This window comes from Hemiscyllium ocellatum, chromosome 19, assembly GCF_020745735.1.
Source record: "Hemiscyllium ocellatum isolate sHemOce1 chromosome 19, sHemOce1.pat.X.cur, whole genome shotgun sequence".
Lineage (NCBI taxonomy): Eukaryota > Metazoa > Chordata > Chondrichthyes > Orectolobiformes > Hemiscylliidae > Hemiscyllium > Hemiscyllium ocellatum.
This window is the reverse complement of record NC_083419.1, coordinates 12657215-12680234: the sequence shown is the minus strand read 5'-3', so window position 1 is coordinate 12680234 and position 23020 is coordinate 12657215. Positions and strand designations below refer to the sequence as shown.

The 23020-nt window shown below is 42.1% G+C and overlaps 1 protein-coding gene across 3 annotated transcripts in view; it reads right to left on the bottom strand.

The window, feature by feature from the left end:
- Positions 1-23020, bottom strand: part of xpot (exportin, tRNA (nuclear export receptor for tRNAs)) — a 55891-nt gene that overhangs the window by 1146 nt on the left and 31725 nt on the right. For all 3 annotated transcript variants that reach the window (XM_060839238.1, XM_060839239.1, XM_060839240.1), the window contains 9 exons: positions 21675-21744; positions 20914-21152; positions 18775-19060; positions 15792-15981; positions 12111-12227; positions 11903-12018; positions 8655-8702; positions 8451-8522; positions 5437-5493 (listed from right to left, as the gene is read on the bottom strand). In XM_060839238.1, the coding sequence (XP_060695221.1) occupies positions 5437-5493; positions 8451-8522; positions 8655-8702; positions 11903-12018; positions 12111-12227; positions 15792-15981; positions 18775-19060; positions 20914-21152; positions 21675-21744 (1195 nt within the window). The remainder of the gene's footprint in view (positions 1-5436; positions 5494-8450; positions 8523-8654; positions 8703-11902; positions 12019-12110; positions 12228-15791; positions 15982-18774; positions 19061-20913; positions 21153-21674; positions 21745-23020) is intronic.

Genomic DNA, 23020 nt, shown 5'->3' with positions numbered 1-23020 from the left:
CCAGCACATTTTAATTGGGTGCCTCAATGGCAGCTTATATTTATATAGCACCCTTCAGGTAATAAGACACCCATGACACTTCACAGAATTATTATAAAACAATATAGGAAGGCAGATGAACTCAGGGCATGGTTAGGAACATGGGACTGGGATATCATAGCAATTACAGAAATATGGCTCAGGGATGGGCAGGACTGGCAGCTTAATGCTGCAGGAAGGATAGAAAGGGAGGCAAGAGGGGAGAGGGAGTGGCATTTTTGATAAGGGATAGCATTACAGCTGTGCTGAGGGACAATATTCCCGGAAATACATCCGGGGAAGTTATTTGGGTGGAACTGAGAAATAAGAAAGGGATGATCACCTTATTGGAATTGTATTATAGACTCCCTAACAGTCAGAGGGAAATTGAGAAACAAACTTGGAAGGAGATCTCAGCTATCTAAGCATAATAGGTTGGTTATGGTAGGGGATTTTAACTTTCCAAACATCGATTGGGACTGCCATAGAGTTAAAGTTTAGATGGAGGAGAATTTGTTAAGTGTGTACAAGACAATTTTCTGATTCAATATGTGGATGTACCTACTAGAGAAGATGCAAAACTTGACCTACTCTTGGAAAATAAGGCAGGGCAGATGACGGAGGTGTCAGTGAGGGAGCACTTTGGGGCCAGCGACCATAATTCTATTAGCTTTAAAATAGTGATAGAAAAGGATTGACCAGATCTAAACGTTGAAGTTCTAAATTGGAGAAAGGCCAATTTTGACGGTATTAGGCAAGAACTTTCGAAAGCTGATTGGAGGCAAATGTTCACAGGTAAAGGGACGACTGGAAAATGGGAAGCCTTCAGAAATGAGATAACAAGAATCCAGAGAAAGTATATTCCTGTCAGGATGAAAGGAAAGGCTGGTAGGTATAGGGAATGCTGGATGACTAAAGAAATTGAGGGTTTGGTTAAGAAAAAGGAAGCATATTTAAAAGGTGTAGACAGGATAGATCGAGTGAATCCTTAGAAGAGTATAAAGGAAGTAGGAGTATATTTAAGAGGGAAATCAGGAGGGCAAAATGGGGACATGAGATAGCTTTGGCAAATAGACTTAAGAATCCAAAGGGTTTTTACAAATATATTAAGGACAAGAGGGTAACTAGGGAGAGAATAGGGCCCCTCAAAGATCAGCAAGGCAGCCTGTGTGTGGAGCCACAGAAAATGGGGGAAGATACTAAGTGAGTATTTTGCATCAGTATTTACTGTGGAAAAGGATATGGAAGATATAGATTGTAGGGAAATAGATGGTGACATCTTGAAAAACATCCATATTACAAAAGGAGGAAGTGCTGGATGTCTTGAAACAGGTAAAGGTGGATAAATCCCCAGGACCTGATCAGGTGTACCCTGTGGGAAGCTAGGGAAGTGATTGCTGGGCCTCTTGCTGAGATATTTGTATCATCGATAGTCACAGGTGAGGTGCCGGAAGACTGAAGGTTGGCAAACGTGGTGCCACTGTTTAAGAAGGGCTGTAAGGACAAGCCAGGGAACTATAGACCAGTGAGCCTGACCTCAGTGGTGGGCAAGTTGTTGGAGGGAATCCTGAGGGACAGGATGTACATGTATTTGGAAAGGCAAGGACTGATTGGGGATAGTCAACATGGCTCACAAACTTGATTGAGTTTTTTGAGAAAGTAACAAAGAGGATTGATGAGGGCAAAGCAGAAGATATGATCTATATGGACTTCAGAAAGGTGTTTGACAAGGTTCCCCATGGGAGACTAATTAGCAAGGTTAAATTAGATTAGATCACTTAGTGTGGAAACAGGCCCTTCGGCCCAACACGTCGACACCGACCCGCCAAAGCGTAACCCACCCAGACCCATTGACCCTACATTTACCCCTTCGCCTAACACTACGGGCAATTTAGCATGGCCAATTCACCTAACCTGCACATTTTTGGATTATGGGAGGAAACTGGAGCACCCGGAGGAAACCCACACAATAAAGGGAGAATGTGGAAACTCCACACAGAGTCACCTGAGGCGGGAATGGATCTCATGGAATACAGGAACGAGAGATTTGGATACAGAACTTGCTCAAAAGATAGAAGACAGAGTTGGTGGTGGAGGGTTGTTTTTCAGACTGGAGGCCTGTGACCAGTGGAGTGCCTCAAGGATCGGTGCTGGGCCCTCTACTTTTTGTCACTCACAAAGGATTTGGATGCGAGCATAAGAGGTACAGTTAGTAAGTTTGCAAACGACACCAAAATTGGAGGTGGACAGTGAAGAGGGTTACCTCAGATTACAACAGGATCTTGACCAGATGGGCCAATGGACTGAGAAGTGGCAGATGGAGTTTAATTCAGATAAATGTGAGGTGCTGCATTTTGGGAAAGCAAATCTTAGCAGGACTTATACACTTAATGGTAAGGTCCTCAGGAATGTTACTGAACAAAGAGACCTTGGAGTGCAGGTTCATAGCTCCTTGAAAGTGGAGTCGCAGGTAGATAGAATAGTGAAGGTGGTGTTTGGTATGGCTTTCCTTTATTGGTCAGTATTGAGTACAGGAGTTGGGATGTCATGTTGCAGCTGTACAGGACATTGGTTAGGCCACTTTTGGAATATTGCATGCAATTCTGGTCTCCTTCCTAATGGAAAGATGTTGTGAAATTTCAAAGGGTTCAGAAAAGATTTACAAGGATGTTGCCAGGGTTGGAGGATTTGAGCTATAGGAAGAGACTGAACAGGCTGGGGCTGTTTTCCCTAGAGGGTCGGAGGCTGAGGCCTTATAGAGGTTCACAAAATTATGAGGGGCATGGACAGGGTAAGTAGGCAAAATCTTTTCCCTGGGGTGGGCGAGTCCAGAACTAGAGGGCATAGGTTTCGGATGAGGGAGGGGATATAAAAGAGACCTATGGGGCAACTTTTACACACAGAGGGTGGTACATGTACGAAATGAGCTGCCAGAGGAAGTGATGGATGCTGGTACAATTGCAACATTTAAGAGGCATTTGAATGGGTATATGAATAGGAAGGGTTTGGAGGGAAATGGGCTGGGTGCCAGCAGGTGGGACTAGATTGGGTTGGGATATCTGGTTGGCATGGACAGGTTGGATCGAAGGGTCTGTTTCCATGCTGTACACCTGTATGACTAACATAACACTGAGTAAAATAACATCTGGCTGGTTAAACAAAAGTAGATTTGTGGGCAGCACGGTGGAAGTGGTTAGCACTGCTGCCACACAGCGCCAAAGACCCAGGTTCAATTCCTGCCTCAAGCGACTGTGTGGAGTTTGCACGTTCTCCCCGTGTCTGCGTGGGTTTCCCCCGGGTGCTCCGGTTTCCTCCCACAGTCCAAAGATGTGTGGGTCAGGTGAATTGGCCATGCTAAATTGCCCATAGTGTTAGGCAAGGGGTAAATGTAGGGGCATGGGTGGGTTGCGCTTCAGCGGGTCGGTGTGGACTTGTAGGGCCGAAGGGCCTGTTTCCACACTAAGTAATCTAATCTAGATCTTTAAAGAGGGGGAAACTGGAATTGGGGGTGTGGTGATTGGAGAAAGAGGTACAAGCTGCATTGCATGGCTCATGACTGAGGTCACTGAAGGTACTGTCACCAATGAGGACCAATCCAAAAAGGAGATGCACAAGATGCCAAAAATCAGAGGAGACCCGATATCTTGGAGAATCGCTGGTTTGGAGCAGGTAGGGACAGACGAGTCCAAGGAGAGAGTTTTGAAAATAAATAAGAATTTTTAAACAAACTAAGACTATCTGCTGTAAAAATAGGTCATTCAGCCCATTAACTCTGCTCTGCCAATAAAAATGTCATTGATCCGATATCCCTCAACTCCACTTTCCTGCTGTTTCCCTAACTGATTAATCTCACCCTTGATTATACTTCATGACCTAGCCTCAATAGATCTCATCATTAAAGTTTTCCACAGATTCACAACCCTCAGGAGGGGTAAGAAAAAATCCTCACCTTCGTAAGATTCTGCCCTCTGATGCCAGACTCCCTCTCAATCTTTTTGCTTCTAACTTGTTAAGCCTCCCTGTCCCCACCCAGAGAAATCACATTTCAATAAGGTCTAAATTCCAACAAGTATAGGCCCCAATCTACTCAATCTCCCCTCATAAGACAGATCCTCCACACCTGATATTAGCCTGATGAATCTTCACTGGATTGCTCACAATGTCAATCTTTCCTTAGGAAAGGGACCCAAAACCATTCCAGCTGTGATCTGCCTACAGCTTTGTAAAGTTTTAACAAACACCTCCATATTCTGTACTCCATTCCCTTTGAAATAAAGGGGTTTTTGACCATGTGACTCGGTGAGTACATGGAACGAATGCAACTTGCAGCAAGATCTTTTTCACCTCAAGTTTACAGACAGTGACAGACTCTACCATGCAGTGCATTGGAACAGCCGTGTGAAGAGGTTAAAAAAGGCATGAATGAGGATTTAGCAGTTCAGCTGGGATAAGTTATGGAAGCAGAATTAGATGGCATTAGAAACGGTATGAAGGGGTTGATCACCAGTCGAATGTAACACCAGATTGCAAATAGACTTTTTAAATTCAGTCTGTTGCCAGAAGTTGGTAGTTAGGGAACCAAGTTTGGAGTAGTGACTAAACCCAAAGGCTTCAGCCTTTCTAATATTTCATTAGAGGAAATTTCACCTCATCCAGTACTGGAAATCTGGACAGTTCTCTGATAATTTAGTGATGTTAGAGAGGAGTCAACAGAGGCACTGAGATAGAGCTCGGTGTTGTCAGTGCAAACTTGAAAACTAACCCTGCAAATCAATGTTGCTAAAGGACAGCATGCATGTAGATGAGAAATAGGAAGGGGAAATGGATGGACGTTTGGGGACACTAAGGAGGTAATGGTGCAGGAACAAGAGAAGTCATTACAAATTATTCACCAAGTGACAACACATTTACATGGAAGGAGAGAGAGATGAAAGGTAGTGAGCTGCATGCTCCGTTTATTTTGTTTGTTGAATGTTGCAGTACATCACCTAGCTCGATTTGCAAAATAAGTAGGTTCAAATTTCCAAGTTTGCTTTTCTTTAGTCAAATTAGTGGGAACGGAAGTCCTCCCAACCAGCCTTAACGTAGGAGCTCAGCCCGGGTTCCCACTTCAGGTCGATTTCCTTGCCAAAGTTGACCAGCATGTGTGGACTTAGCCATATCACCATCAAAAGCAAACGTATAATAATACTAAGGCTTATAGATACATAGTCAATGGAGCTGTATTTACAGGGTAACAGGTCTAGGATACGTAGATGACATCACCAGTGAAAAACCTCAGGTACAGAGTAATTCCACCCTTACAAGTGGATGTCAGGAATCCTGTACTTGTGAAAAAAAATCAAAGGGGTGGAAGAATGCAACAAGAGATTTAACAAGTTGTATTTTTAACATGAACCCTTTGTCACGCTAACCTACCTTTAGATAATTTTTAAAGATTTTTCCATCAGCTTGCTGAAGAGCCTGACAAAACTCCTGCAAACATAAGTACACAAGAATAAACATTTGTTGCATATACTTCTCCATTCAACATGAGCAAATTCCAAGAGAAAGTTTCTTCCTGTCTACGCCCCTCAATTTTCCACACCTCAATCACATTAAAGTGTCCCCTCCCAACCTGGTTTTCCAGGTTAGATGCAGAAAAGGAGGAGTCTCAGACGAAAGGGCATAATCTCAGAATAAGGGGTCATCCATGGAAGACAGATGAGGAATTTCTTTGTCAATTTGTGGAATTCTTTACACAGTGGGCTGTTGTGGCTGAGCCATTAAATATATTCAAGGCTGAGATGGAGAGATTTTTTAATTAGTAAAGGAATTAGGCTTATGGGAAAAGGCAGGAAAAGTTCAGGATCATCTGATCAGCCATAGCCTCACTGAATGGCACAGCAGACTCGATGGGCTGAATAGTCTACTTGATAGTCCTCGGTATTCATGGGCAAAACATATCTTCTGGGTGAAGCAGCACTTCATGCAACCTAGCCTACTGCATTCGCTGCTCACAACGTGGTCTCCTCCACATTGGGGATACGAAGTGTAGACTGGGTGACTGCTTCCCAAAATACCTATGGCTTGCAAACAAAGTTAGAGCTTCCAGTTGCCTGCCACTTTGACTCTCCACCCTGTTTCCTGGCCAATCTCTGTCTCAGACTTGCTGGTGCTTCAGCAAAACATAACACGAGCTGGAAGAACACCATCTCACTTTCTGCTTGGGGACCCTGTTGCTCTCCAGACTCAATGTCAAATTTAATAACTTCATGGCCTGAACTCTCCCATGTCCTAGCCCCCAAACCCACATACCCGGCCTTACCACATCGTCTGCCATTACACACTACCTATTGTTAGCCACTAACGGTCACCATTAACAACTATTCACCCTCCTGGCCAGAGAATCTTCAATGCCTTTGTCTGTCCAACTGTTTCTCTTTCTTTAGGCTCTGTCCCCACCTATCATTTACTTCTTACCCACATTCCCCCATCCCACGCTTTGCATAAAAAAAGATTTTCCTAGCTACCATTTCTTAGGTAGGGTTACTGGACTCAAACCATTCACTAATTTCTCTTCACAGATGCTGCCAGATCAGCTAAGCTTTTCCAATCAACTAAGATTCTTGGCTTTACAGGTTAAGTCAAACGCTTTTGTTCAGTTTCCTTTCAACAGTGGTTTGCCAACCACACTCAGACAGATAATCCTTTACCTGCAATGTAGGGGTGACTCACGAGCAGTTCTTCAACTGTGACCTCTAGCTATGCATCCCATGCTAAGACACTAGTACTGTAGCCCATTGGCACATAAGAACACCTCAGCTCACTAGCACAACTTCTTAAAAAACAGCAGGGGTAAATTGGCTTTTAATCCTTGCTTAAGTATGTCTTAAAGGGGAAGACAAATCTATTGCCCAGATGGTCTTTTCTCCCATTATGTGCCCAATGAGATAATCCTCAAGAAATAACTATCTAATTCATTGCGCATTTCAATTCGTTATGTATTTTCATAGGTGATCTGCGACGACGACAATTCGCAGATCATAGTTGGTAACAAAGCTTTCTGGACTCATTACTGAAAGCATGTGGAGACTTGAACATGTAAAATAAAAACAAAATACATTCTGAAGTGTGAAACCAGGACATAAGTTATATCATCAGAATGGTATGGGAGAGGGAGTTGGGAACATGGGGTAGAGGTAAAATTCAGATTAACCTTGATCTTAGTGATTGGTGGAGCTAGCCTGATGCATCAAATGGCCAAGTTCTGCTCTTACTTCACATGCTCTGTAGTACAATGGGGCTTCTCTTCTCTCAAAACTAAAGAACATTGACTGGTGACCTTGCAGAATGCAAATGTTTGTGACAGGGTAAATGCCGAGATGAAATTCCATGTAAAAGGGAGACAAAAACTAAAGGTCATAAATACAACTGACGAATAAATTCAATAAGGGATTCTAACCAGAGACTGGTTAGAATGTGGAATGCACTGTGACTGATTTAAGCCAACAGCATGACTGTATTTAAGAGGAAAATGAGGTAAATACAATGGGAGGAAGGAATAAAAGGATAGATTGACAGGGGAGATGGCTCAAGAATATAAACACTGGAGGGGACTAGCTGGGCTTAATACCCTGTTTTCTGCTGTAAATACCATACAAGGTTATGTACATATTCACAGAGCTGTAAAACTAAATTATGGTTCATTTTGGGTAACGGGCTCAATTTGTCTATCCAAATTATCAACTCCACATTTTTTTATTCTGCATTTTAAAGCCTCCTGGTAACTAATTCATGACCGTCTCTACTTATCAAAGAGTAGACTGATGTGCTACCACAGAGTAGTTGCTAAAATTTCTTTTGTTAGATGCTTGTGTACAATCTTAACTTAACCCGATTCCCCCATCAGCATTCTGATATGGAGCTTATGGAGTACTGAAGCGGAATAAGATTGGACTCGGAACCTTAACTCTGTTCTTTCTCTCTCCACAGATGCTGCCAGACCTGCTGAGTTTTTCAAGTACTTTCTGAAGAGATGGATCTCTAAGGTTAGAAAGAGCAGATTGGGGACGGGGAGGGGGGCGGGGGAATGAATTGGCATGAGGAACACTAAAATAAAATACTTCAACTTTGCACGGGTAGGACAGTTTGTGAATTTTATACACAATCTCACCTTGTACAGGAAGCTCATTTCTGTACAAGCTATCTCAGAGATTAAACCTTCCTGATATATAGTGCACCTTCCACAAGGGGGAGTATGTCACATCATTGCAACACAACTATTCATAGTCGGGAATTGATACCAAGACGAGATGATTAGTTGTTCTTGAAGTAAAAGCCTCTTAAAATTTAATTCCAAAAGCTTATGTGCAAGATCTATTGTTATCCAAGAAAATAGGGTCTTGAATAGGATACAAATTCCAATGATTCAAAGCAAAATTCTTACTCACTTGTATTATTTCTGGGGCTACCTGCAAAGACTGCAGGTATTCTTGCTGAAGGTACTGGATGAATTCAGGTCCCTAAAATGCATGAGTAACAATAGTACAGAAAACACCAATATTAGTCTCAAAGCATAATTCAAAACAAATTTATTCCAGCAATTTATTCATAATTCAGCACAAATCACAAATACTAGAATGAAAGACCATTACCCTTTTGAGATGAATAGTTTTCAATGTTACTGCACATTCAGATAAAGCCTGTTGAGACAAAAGATTAGACAAAAGATATTTTTTATAATATGCTATACATAATCCTTTTGTTTATTAGTGTGACCATGTTTTGGCCAGTAAACACAGAGGATGGCAAAACTGAGATGACTAACATTTAATAAAAGATACAAGGAGCTTTACCTAGCAACAGTCTCCAATTGTCTGCAGAACCCAATCACTAAAATGATCACAATTCAGTGAGGTGGGATTAACTGAATGAAACTTCTTTGAAGACCCTTTTAAAATCAGTAAATTCAGGCTTTGAGATTATTGAAGTGTTTGAAATAGCAAGCTTAAATCAAGCTGCCTTCCACCTTAAACAACTACCGCCACCATCAGTATACGATAGCTGAAGTGTGTACCATCCACAAGATGGACTACAACTCGAAGTTATTTTAACTACAGCTTCCAAACGGACAAAGGCAACAGATACACGGAACATCACTATGTGGAAATTCCCCAAACCATATGCATCATGAACTGGAAATATCACCATGCATGCACTGTCATTGGGAAAAGCCCCGAAACTCCCTTCATAACAGCAAGTGAGCGTCCCTAAACCCCAAGGACTGCAGCAAATCAGAATGTTTCTCATCACCGTCTCCACACCAAGTACAGACGGGTAACAAATTGTCAGCAACATGCACGTTCCATGAATGAAAATAATTCTAGATTAGAGTGGTGCTGGAAAAGCACAGCAGTTCAGGCAGCATCCGAGGAGCAGGAAAATCGGCCTTTTGGGCAAAAGCCCTTCATCAGGAATACAGGCAGAGTGCCTGCAGGGTGGATTGTGGGAGATATAGCAGTTTGGATCAGTAATTGGCTTGCTGAAAGATGACAGAGGGTGATGTTTGATGGGAAATGTTCATCCTGGAGTCCAGTTACAAGTGGTGTACTGCAAGGGTCGGTGTTGGGTCCACTGCTGTTTGTCATTTTTATAAACGGCCTGGATGAGGGTGTAGACGGGTGGGTTAGTAAATTTGCAGACGACACGAAGGTCGGAGGAGTTGTGGATAGTGACAAAGGATGTTGTAGATTACAGAGAGACATAGATAAGCTGCAGAGCTGGGCTGAGAGGTGGCAAATGGAGTTTAATGCGGACAAGTGTGAGGTGATTCACTTTGGTTGGAGTAACCGGAATGCAAAGTACTGGGCTAATGGTAAGATTCTTGGTAGTGTAGATGAGCAGAGAGATCTTGGTGTCCAGGTACACAGATCCTTGAAAGTTGTCACCCAGGTTGACAGGGTTGTTAAGAAGGCATACAGTGTTTTAGCTTTTATTAATAGAGGGAGTGAGTTCCAGAACCATGAGGTTATGCTACAGCTGTACAAAACTCCGGTGCAGCTGCACATGGAGTAGTGTGTACAGTTCTGGTCACATTATAAGGAGGATATGGAAACTTTGGAAAGGGTGGAGAGGAGATTTACTAGGATGTTGCCTGGTATGGAGGGAAGGTCTTACAAGGAAAGGGTGAGGGACTTGAGGCTGTTTTTGTTAGAGAGAGAGAAGAAGGTTGAGAGATGACTTAATAGAGACATATAATCAGAGGGTTAGATAGGGTGGACAGGGAGGGCCTGTTTCCAAGTAAGGTGACAGCGAGCACGAGGGGGCATAGCTTTAAATTGAGGGGTGATAGATATAGATATATGCCAGAGGTAGTTTCTTTACTCAGAGAGTAGTAAGGGTATGGAATGCTTTGCCTGCAACGGTAGTAGATTCGCCAACTTTAAGTGCATTTAAGTTGTCATTGGACAAGCATATGGATGTACATGGAATAGTGTAGGTTAGATGGGCTTCAGATTGGTATGACAGGTCGGCGCAACATCAAGGGCTGAAGGGCCCGTACTGTGCTGTAATGGTCTATGTTCTGTTCTATGTGGTAGCACATCAGTCTACTCTTTGATGAGTAGAGACGGTCATGAATTAGTTACCAGGAGGATTTAAAATGCAATATAAAAAAAATGTGAAGTTGATAACTAGTGACCATGATTGTTGCAAAAACACATCTGATTCACTAAGACCTTTTTAGGGAAGAAAGGGCAGCTTGGTGGCTCAGTGGTTAGCACTGCTGCCTCACAGCACCAGGGCCCCAGGTTCAATTCCAGCCTCGGGCGACTGTGTGGAGTTTGCACGTTCTCCCTGTATCTGCATATATTTCCTCTGGGTGCTCCGGTTTCCTCCCACAGTCAGGTGAATTGGCCATGCTAAAGTGTCCATAGTATTAGGTGCATTCGTCAGTGGGAAATGGGTCTAGGTGGGTTGCTCTCAGGTGGGCTTGTTGGGCCGCAGGGCCTGTTTCCATGCTGTCGGGAATCTAATCTAATCTCTAAAGCTTCCATCCTTATCTGGGCTTGCCTATTTGTGATTACAGACCAAAATTTAGCTGACACTTAACTGCCCTTTGAAAAGGCATCACAAAACACACTTTCAGTTCAAAGGCAATTAGGATGTGCAGATAGCCACATTCCACAAAATAAACTGGACGTTTGCCTGATATAAATGACTGCCCAAGATCAACATGGAAGGAGTGAATGGAAATAAGTTGGTTACAATAATCCTTAACTGAAATTGAAAAGTCTGAAACCCTGAGCAGCTTGTTCCTTAGGCTTCAAATTAATGCCATGGCAAACATTATATGGCTGGAAGGGCAAATGAAGAGGGACTGTACCTGAATCGCATAGTACAATGTACAACGAGCTTTAATTTCACTTTACAGCAGGATAATGACTGAGCATCAGTATCTACTCTCATTTCAAATGAATGCATTCTCTCTAACATTGGTTCAAAGTCTTGCAATACCCTCGCTAAGTGTCCTCTCACCACATGGACTGCAACCCTCCCATTTATCTCTCTGGCCCCCTTGGCTATCCATCCCCCTCCCCCAGCATTCCTGATGAGCTTATGTTTGAAATGTCGACTCCTGCTCTTCGGATGCTGTCTGATTGGCTGAGCTTTTCCAGCACCATACTTCTTGACTTGGATCTCCAGCATCTGCAGCCCTCACTTTCTCCCACCTGGACTGCAGCAGTTCAAGGCAGCAGCTTCTCAATGGCAAGTAGAGATGGACAATACTACTCTAGCCAGAGACACTCCAATCCCATAAAAGAATGAATAGCAGAGATTAAGAAAAACCTGCAAACTAATTTCTTATGATATAATTCATATAATTAATATACACAATACATACCAAGACTGTTTGAGCATCAGCTAAATCAAAGGTCGGTTTAAGTGGTGCTAAAAAGCAAGCTGGGACAATATGTTTGTAGATGAAGTCTTCGAATCCTAGAAGGCCATCTTTACCCCCTGGAAACAATAACATTCTGTTAAACCAGGTATTTGCTTGAAAGCAAAATAAAAGGTTGTTCTCAGCAACTGAGGAAATTTGTAATTCTCACCCCAAAGTTCGACTAGTTTTGAAAGAATGATAAAGCAAGTTTTTTGAGCAATTGGATCTGGAAATTCCACCGCTCCCTGAATGACTGTAAACAGGACACGTTCGACATTCTGTACACCTGGGAGGGAGAGAATTATTGCACATGTGTTAAAAAAAAAAGTTATGAGGACCGGCATTAATATTTGTGAATGGCAAGGCATTGTTAAAATCAGATCTTGACCGGTTCCCGAAACAAGAAAAGCCCTCCAACTAATCAGTATGTAGGGAACAGAATACAACACCGCAGTATGATACCAAGTGACATCGTACACAAAATCATTGGAGGTGGCAGGTAGAGACAATGAGGCCATGTTGCAATGCGGAAGCAAAAGCAACAAAAATTAACACTGGAAAATACTCATTAGTCCAGGCAAGTTGAGATAACCTTTCATTCGTTCTGCTAAAACATAATCTCTAAGACAGTAACTGTATTCTTTCACAAAAACTACCTTACCCACTAAGCATTTCCAGTCTTTAAATTTTAGAATTATACCATCCACAGTATTTTGCTTTTGTATAATAGTTATATAAATACAGGCATAGAGTAGTAAAGCACTGAAACTGCATTGGCTTTCATTTTCCCAAGATACATTTGGGGACAGTCACATTTGCTACATTCCAGCCTAGTCACCTTTTGTTCAAAAAGGCAGAAACCTATCCTGGTTAGTTATTTACATGCTGTGGATAAAGGGAATCAAAATAGGCACGCTTGGATTTCCAGAATGCATTTGAGAAGATGCCTAAGATTATTGTGGAAAGTAAAAGCTCATTGGTGTGTTTGGGGGCGCAACATTTCAGCTTAGCTACAAGTAACAACAATACTGGGGCTTCAACTGTTTATAATTGGTAAATTTGTTTAAACGAGAGATGAAAGAAATGCTTCACAAATTTTCTGATATCACAAAGACAGATAGGAAAGCAAGTTGCAAAGAGCACATGAGGATATGGCATATGGAGCATAACGAGGTAAAATGTGACATTTTTGAAAAAATTCTTCACCTCAAAATACACAATCATATGAGTCAGATTGCAAAGCTCTGAGATGGAGAGAGACTGGGAATCTTTACACACAAATTGCAAAGTGTTAGTGAACAGGCACAGCAAGTAACTACAAAAGCTAATACAATGTTATAATTTATCAGAACGGGAATTAAAATATACAAATAGCAACATTATGACTGCATCTGGAGTACTGTGCACAATATTGTCACTTTATTTCAGAGAGAGAGAGTGGATAACTGCTGGAAGCAGTCCAGAGGTGGTTTGCTGGACACGAACGGGGACAGAGTAGGGGTGGCTCACTTGAAGAAAGATTGCACAGGCTAGGCTTGGAAGCAGCTGGCGTTTAAGATCGGTTTCCTCCCACAGTCCAAAGATGTGCAGGTCAGGTGAATTGGCCATGCTAAATTGTCCGTAGCGTTAAGTGAAGGGGTATGGGTAGGTTGCACTTCAGCAGGTCGGTGTGGACTTGTTGGGCCCAAGGGCCTGTTTCCACACTGTAGGTAATCTAATCTAATCCAGAAGTGGGATAACTTGATTGAGACATAAGAATCTTGACAAGTGAATTTGAGAAGGCGGTCCCTATTGTGGGAAAAGCTAGTACAAAGTATCACTGTTTAAAAACCAGAGGTCACCCATTTAAACTAGAGGTTAGGAAAATGCTTCTCTCAATAGATTGAGTGTCTTTGGAAGACTCTTTCTGAAAGGATGATGGAAGCAAAGTCGTTGAATATCTTTAAGACAGTGGTAGATTCTTGAAGATAAGCAAGGGGCTGCAAGGTCATTAGGATAAGTGGCACTGCAGATTTGAAGTTACAATCAGATCAGCTGTGATCTTACGGATGGCTTTGTCAACAATCGACAATGGATTCACGGTCACCATCAGACTCTCAATTCCAGATTTTTATTGAATTCAAGATCCATAATCTGCTGTGGTGGGATTTGAACCCATGTGCCCAGAACATTATCTGGGTCTCTACATTAATGGTCGAGCAATAATACCACGAGTTTAACACCTCCCCTTAAAAGATGAACCTTTATGAAACAGTAGTAATAATGCCCAATTGTGGGAGTTACGTTCTAAGAAGGATGTGACGGCATTAAAGGGGGGTGAAGAAAAGATTTTGAGATTGAGGTCACTCATCCGTGCAACCAATTATATGGATATTTTGAAGTGTGGACAATTCTCCTTAGAGAAAGTTGAGTGTAGAACTGGACAGAGGTGTTCATATTTATGGTGGGGTCAGACAAAACAAGAAACCATTCCAAATAGTAGAGTGTAGGAGAGAATCAAAAGAACAGTAATTGAAAAGGGAAGGATTAAAGAAACAAAAAAAAGGTGACGCAAGGAATATCTTATTTTCACAGCAATTGTTTAGAACATGGAATGCATGGTGTGTGGAGGAGGCAGATTCTGACATGCTGCTCTCAAAACAGAATGGGACAGCTACCTGATGAGAGAGTAAATGTAGTCTGAGAAAAAGTAGCAGAGTGAAAATGGAGTTGAAGATTGCCAGATCAGCCATGATTTTGTGAAGTGGCAGAGGAGACGCAAAAGGTTGAGAGGCCTCCTTCTGTTCCTCTGCCTTATGGAGGTGTCACAGATGGAGGATAACTGGCAAGACAGCCAGAGGGCGAGAACATGTTTAATTTTAGAACGAGAGTTACAATGATCAGAAACGGCTTGTTTGAAAGAGCGATTGATGCAAATTCAATGGTATCTTTTATGACTAAACTGTGCCTTTGAGAGAGGGGTGTTCGGTGTTGGTTTCCTCTGCTAGGGACGGGGATAGGTTGCCAGTGGTTCTGGAACGCCTGCTTCGAACAGGCAGGTGGTGAACAGCTTTTCAGTTCTCCCTGGGTGATCTTTTAAAATGAGACAAAAGAATCATGAGCAGGTCGTGTCAGGGCTCACACACACACACAAACAAATGGAGATTTCCTTGCAATTTTGAGTTAATTGAAGGTTTTTCACTGGCTGCTCAGCTGAATGCTCGAGTTCCCAACTGCTATAGTGAAGTCTTAGATGAGAGACTTCCTCAAAAGTCAAAAAGGCGAATCGTTTGTTTGCTTGCCCTGGACTACACAGACAGACAGCTAGTGAGACTATTAACTGTTTTGCAGAATTGCATTTTTGTCAAACGGTGTGTTTATGGGATGCTGCCTAGATTGAAACAGTTGATGATCAGTGGTTAAATAGTACATTAAGTTTGTCAATAGAGTTAAAATTACACCAACTTTTTTTGTATTTTAACCATGTTGTAATAAGAAAATATGATTTGATTAAAGCCTAACGATGGACCAAATGACATCTGGAAAATAACTGTTACAGACTAGGCCAATTCCTTACTATATCAGGGGAGCGGGTTCTGGTCTAGTCTGGTCCATTACACTTTCAGAAGAACGTTGAATAAATACCTGAACTGAAAACATCGTCAGGGCTATGAGAGAACAGTAGGAATGGCACTAATTTGGATAACTCACTTGCTGAGCTGTCTGAATAGCCTCCTTTGCTTCAATATAAATGTATCTGCTTATGTACGAGGTTATTTCAAAAAGCAATGTTAGTAGTAAGGGTTGGAGGTGGTTGGGGGGGGGAGAAAACAACACCAACTTTTTTCTGAAAATTTACAAATTCATTTACCTTGGTTTGCAATGACCTCACTCATTCCACTTCCTGTAACGGTTTGTAGAAATGCAAAGTAACTTCTGCGGAGCATCTGGTTTTCAAGTGCCGCGGTTTGGTCATTTTCTTCTGCGGGCCGTGATAATACTTCAAATATAGCTTGAACCAAAGGCATAAATACTTGTTGCAAAAATGGTGAAATCTGTGTCTGTGGAAAGGAAGGCATTTTGCAACAACACAAAACAGCAATATTTTACCAAATGGAGAGAGAAATCACAACATTGTGGTTATAGGTATTAATTCAAAATAGGATATTGTAACAATTCAACATAGAACAATTATAACTGAAGTTTTCTCTTGCAGTAAAGAAAACATTGTTGGGCCACAATACACAACTTAAAGCCAAACCTCAAATATTGTTCACCAGAAAACAAGAGCAATGCAAGAACAAGAATTGTTACATATAGTTTCCCACACACAATCAAGTTCCCAAACTGTGAGCTCCCAAGTCTGAGCTGTGTTCTCAGGATTACACCAATTGCTCAGCACAACATAATATCGCCTTTGAGTACTTTGTGTACTGCTGTGGTTGCCACACTACCAGAGGTATTGGCTTTAGAGGGGGTACAGACGCTGCCTGGTTTGGAGGATATTAGAATAGAGAATGTGTTGTTGGAAGGTGAAGCAGCATTCTAGCAGCAGGAGAATTGACATTTCAGGGATAAACTCCATCAGGAAGGAGATTAGCTATGATGAGAAATTGGACAGATTTGGTTTGTTCTCACTTGAATAAAGAACGAGGGGTAACCTGATACAGGTTTATAAAATTACGACAGGCATGGACAGAATGGCTAGTTGAAGTCAATTTCTAAGGGATATAGGTTTAAGGTAAAAGGGGTAAGTTTAAATGAGATCATAGGTATCATAAAATCCTAAATAGTATGGAAACAGACTATTCAGTTCATCGAATCACACTGACCCTCTGAAGATCACCTCGCCCAGACCCATCCCCCTACCCTATAACCCTGCATCTCCCATGGCTAAGCGACTTAGCCTGCACACCTCTGAACACATGGGCAATTTAGCACAGCCATCTACCCAACTTGCACATATTTGGACTGTGGGTGGAAACTGGAGCACCTGGAGGAAACCCGTGCAGACACGGAAAAAAATGGGCAAACTCCACACACCACAGTTGCCAGAGGGTGGGATCGAACCCAGGTCCCTGGTTAGTGGTAACCACTGAGCTACCTTGCTGCACTAGATGTGAAAGGTTTTGATATAAATAGTAGTAACTACCTGGAGTGTGCTGCTAGGGGTGAGGTTGGAGATGGAAACAGAAGCTTCAGCTGAAAGACATCTTGACAGATACAGCCAACGTTTTATTAACTGGGACCAGGGGTGTACTGGCTGATCAGATATTCCAGTTAATCAAGGGGTCCACATAATCAATGTGGAAACACACACTAAGTAACAGAAATATAATGCGGGGGCATGCACATCACTGTTTATATCTACCAGCAAACAGCCTTCTCAATTGACGGCTCTGACATTACGGGACTCATGATAATACAGTAAACATCCAGTATTTCAGGTATATAATTTTTGCAGGTTTATCAGGTGCCAATTAAAATGAATAAGCAGGGGACGCAGGGATACAGACCTCTTGGAGAGAAAGGTTTTTAAAAAGGCATCATGTCTTATCTTGGTCTTGGTGGGCTAAAGGGCCTGTTCTTTGAACTATTTTATTGCCCATTCTTAATAGTCCTGGAGAAGGCAGTAGTGAGCTGTCTCTTGAACCACTGCAATTCTTGGGATGTAAGAACATCTCAACAATTCCAGGATTTCGATCCAGCAATAATGAAAGGACAACAATACAGCTCCAAGTCAGAAACATGTTATGACTGGGAGGCATTGGTGTCCCATGCATTTGTTGCCCTTATCTTTTCAAGTAGAAGAGGTTGTGGCTTTGGAAGGTGCTGTCAAAAGAACCTTGGCAAGTTGTTGCAGTGCATCTTATGGATTGTACACACTGTGGTGAAAGGAGTAAACGCAGATGGTGGATGGGACTTCAATCATATGGACCTCTTTGTCCGGGATGGTGTCAAACTGGAGTCTTGATGCAGCTGCACACAGCCAGGCATGAGAGAGAGTATTCCACCACTTGTGCCTTGTAGACGGATGTCAAGCTTTGTGAGGGGCCACAAGTCGTGAGCTATTCTCCAAAGAATATCTAGTTTCTGATTCAGCTAGTTCAGTTCAATGTATGATTAAAGGTAAATGCCAGGATGCCGATAGTGGGGAATCAGCGATGGTAATGCCATTGAATGTTATGGGGCAACAGATGCTCTTATTGGAGATGGCATTGTCTGGCACTTGTGATGCCAACATTACTTGCCACTGAACAGTAAATGCCTGGATTTGTCATGGTCTTACTGCATATGGACATGAACAGTTTCAGTATAAAGTGTCATGAACAATGCTGAACATGATTTGATGATTGTACATCGCTCTGACTTTATGATAGAGGGAATGGCGTGAAGAAATAAAAGCTGAAGTGTGCTGACCCATGTTGTGAGTTGAAAGAACAAACTTGTGGATGCTTGTCTTTTGTATTCCACAGTGAGTTAATTTGATAAAATATGCACGTTAATTACTTTGAACACAGAGGAGTCCCTCAAATTACAACAAAATAAGTTATTTAGTTTTGACACTGATTTGAGGGATGATCAGGACAATACCATGTTTCAATAATGCCACAAGACTGTTTGCATCCAACTACGCAGGTAAATCAGAAATGGCTTTGACATCTCACCTGAAAGCTGCACTTCCAACAATACAACACTCCATGACTGCAGTGCATGTTGGCTTTGAGCATTCAATCATGAATGGGACTTACACACAATTTTCCAATTCAGAAGAAAGTGTTACCACTTAGCAAAGCTGGCATTTGGCTTAACAAGTCTCAAACTACTTTCAAAACACAAACTAAGCATCGTACCTTAAATTTTGCTGTGATTTGATTAATAAGAGGGATAAATTCCTGAAGGTCCTTTGCCTCACAGTCCTTAAGCATGTGTTCTGATGCTGTAGGAATGAATGGAAGAACTTCTTCCTCTAAGCAAATGATCATTCTATGAAGAAAGGTCCGAACACCACTTCGCAGAACTTCCTTCTGCAAAGCGCAACTTAGAGCTGGCAGGAATGCTTGCAGGCAGTCTCTGTACACTTCAGAGCAGCCACACTGTTTCACTGTCTGCTTGTTGCTGAAGGCCTTACTGGTCCGGCTGTAAATAAGAGAAATGGATTAACACAACAGCGCTTAGATCAAGTCTTCATTACAGGAAACAGGGGAGAGGAAGTGTAGTCAAACGTGGGAGTCAATGGATACGTTACAGACAGTCTATCCGCAGAAATGGGAACAGAAGTCAAGGAAGGGAAGAGTCATAGATGGAGCAGTAAAAGAGAGGGGGATGGAAAATGGAAGCAAAATGAGATTTCCAAATTAGGATGAAAATAGGACACAGCACTGATAATACTATTGGATGTACTGGACAGTGAGCTGTGGGAGGGTGTCAGCGGAATGGGAATATTCAGGCTTCGTTTCAAGGAAGCCGAGGGCCTTCAGATCATCCACAGAATATGGAATTGGAGGGAGTGCACACATGGTGAAAAGGCAGTGGGTGGGTCCAGGAAACTAAGTTGTGGAGTATCAAAAGAAATCTGAAAATGTAACTGAGGGGAGACTGGACAAGAGGTGAAAGAAGAAAGATTGAAAAGAAAATGAGTTCAATGGCACATGAACAGGCTGAAAATGGGCCTGCCATTCAGAATTTAAGGACGAGAACTATTAAGCTAAAATACAAGTTTCCTGGATCGTAAAGTTAGTCTGAAATATTGTAGCTCAAATAATTAAAACATGCATCATTTGCAGCTGACAGTTTGACTGAGGACTGCAGTGTAAAATAAGGTAGAATTCAAACAGAAGGCTTGAATCTTTTAGGAAAGGACTAAAAGTGACAACTTTAGGGTCTTGCAGTGTAGATGAAGGAGTTCACTGGCCTTCCCCAATGTAATTCCCTTGGCACTAGTGGTCATTTTGATATAATTTCCGAAGTACATACAAATTGTATGCCTTTGTTTTAAATCCATATGTAGATCATTATGTGGTAAACATCTCATAGATCAATTCATTGCATAAAAATAAATGGGGGTGAGTACGCAGAGAGGAAAAAGCATGACATGCAAACGGAAAACAAACCAGAAAGGATTATGAAATCACATCACTTGGCGGCTGTTGTCTTTCCTCCAGGATAAGGAAAGCCCTTTCCCTTTTAAAATTTCTGGATAAGAGGCACTTTCTCCAGGGCAACTCAGGTATTCCAGTAAAATTTCAAATGAACATTACTATTTTTCAACACAAGGCAGCCGTACAAGTGCGTGTCTTTTAGGCAGCATGGATAAATGAGGACTACAGGCAAACTGGAGAGCATGAGCAGCAGAGCACTCGGGATAGCAGCGTAATGATTCAGAACGGCTGGGAGTCAGTAGAAGAAAGAATTCAGCAGTAAGAGGGTAATATGCTTTTAGAAATAACTCTAGACACAGGCAATGCTGTAAAAGCAGATATCCGCCATCCATTCTTAGTTGTCCCAGAGATGAAGACGGGCCTTAGAACCACTGCAGTTTTGAAAATACTTCTGTAACACTAACATAAATAGGCAAAAGTGAGGACTGTAGATACTGGAAACCAGAGTTTAGATCAGAGTGATGCTGGAAAAGCACAGCAGGTCAGGCAGCATCCGAGGAGCAGGAAATATTGACATTTCGGGCAAAAGCCCTTCATCAGGAATAGCCTATTCCAAAATGTCGACTTGCCTGCTCCTCGGATGCTGCCTGACCTGCTGTGCTTTTCCAGCACCACTCTGACCTAAACATCTGTAACATATATTGCTCCAGTTCAGCTTTGTTAAAGGAAAGCTGATATATATCCAACTGAAGTATTCCTGAAAGGTCATAGATCATAACTACATCAACATATAGTTACATGAAGCAGCTAAACATGGACTCAGAAAATGAGGTCCGTAACCCCATGGCTTTGTGTCATGCCACTTAGAATTTTAATTACAAGAGGGCTAACCTTGCAAAGCCCACTGCATGGTTTAAGCAGTCTGCCAATGCAGCTTGCCTCTCCCCATCCTGCTCTGTTAAGAGTTTCTCCAAGAACACTTTGAACTTCTCCATTAGTGGTGTGAGCAAGTCCCTCATCAAAGCCTGTTTCCTCTCTGCCGGGTATTCACTATTCACAATTAGTACTCCGGCTGTTTCGTAAATAAACAGCTGATCGTCGCTGGTTAAAAGAGCCTGGAAACCGTTCTCCTGAAGTAGGATGAAAGCAAACCGTTACAATACTTAGGAACTATCAAAGACAGTCAGAATATAATGCACACTGAAAAAAGAAAGCATTCAAAATCAACTTTGGCATTTTACTGGCCAGAACAGAGAGGAACATCAGATCAGGTATTCCACGGTGTAACGCACAGTTTGCAAAAACCTTCAAGACAAGCTACAATAATTAGCTCTTAGAAATTGCCTTTAAAAGTGAAATATCCCAAGGCATAGCTTGGAAGGATAACCAAACAATTTGACACCAGCCAGAGAAAGGAGTTATTTAATCAGTTGATAGGCAGAATGGTTTTAACTGTTTGAAATTATTCTCTTAAATCAGTGCAAAAGGCAGTGTTCACAACAGTGTTTCCGTAGTCCTGGTCCTGGGACTAAAATTTTTTTTAAAAGCACCTTTCCCTTTTCCAACAGAAATCAATTGATTTGCATTATCTAGCCTGAGGAAATAATTTAATCTCTTTCAGATTTCCAAACAGAAGATAATTCAAAACTTACTGAAGGAGAGAGGACCAGTAAATCCTGTATTCTGTTCAAAATATCCTCGATGTACAGATTCATATGTTTACTGTAAAGATAGACAGTTAGTTTCATATTTACAAGCAATTCAAATTAGTGACAATTCTGTTGCTTTGAGCAGCAACTTTAATTGCTCCCCTTGCTCTGAGCTATACACACTAGGGAGAGGCAGCAAGGGATACACTAAAACAAAACAGGAGTGAGAGCTCCTAAAAATGAAAATAACACTTGCTCACGGCAAGCACCTGTGGGGGGAACCTTTTTTTAAAACTTGGGAGGCTTTTTTTGTTTTGGAGATACCGGTGTTGGATTGGGATGTACAAAGTTAAAAATTACACCAGATTGTAATCCAACAGGTTTATTTGGAAGCACTAGCTTTCGGAGCGCTGTTCCTTCATCAGGTGATTGTGGAGAATAAGACTACCTGAACGAGGAGCAGTGCTCAGAAAGCTAGTGCTTCCAAATAAACCTGTTGAACTATAACCTGGTGCGGTGTGATTTTTTTTAAACTGTTTTTCTTTTGTTGTGCTGTAGCGACCACACGGTTTGAGCTGACCAGAAAATTTTACTGTTCTTGCCTCCTATCACAGCAGCATTGGCAGGATGCAAGGTTGATAACCAACCTGTTTGGCTGTATTATGACATCTGTGGTTATTTAACCTGGAGATGGAACACAAACCTGGGGCACATATAGCCCAGAGTTAAAGTAAAGAATACAGCACAGGAACAGGACCAGGATCTTCAGCAATCCAACACATTTTGCCCTTCCATACTAAAACCGTCTTCACTTACAGAAACCGAATCCCTCTATTCCTTCTTATTCATGTATTCGGCCAGGTGCTTCCTGAACGCAGTCTTGAATATCGTGTCTGCTTTGGACCACCATCTCTGCCAGCACACTCCAGGCATTCACCACCCTTTGTGTGGAAAACTTTGCCTCGCACATCTCTTATACTCCACCTCTCCTCTGCCCTTGAATCGGTGTCCCCTAGTAATTGACCCCTCCACCCTGGGGAAAAAGCCTCACTTTCCATTCTACCCATGCGATTCACAATCTTACAAACTTCTCAGGTCACCCCTTAATCTCCCGTGTTCCAATGAAATCAAACCCAGTCTATCTAGACTTTCTTGATAGCTAAAATCCCCCAAACAAGGCAACATCCCAGTAAACCTTCCACAAGCCCTCCCCAAAGCATCCTCATCTTTCTGGTAATGTGGAAACCAGAACTGCATGCAATACTGCAAGCATAGCCGAACTGAAGTTGTATAAAACATAATTCGCCTATCCTTACGCTCAATGCCCCTTCCAATGAAGGCAAGCATGC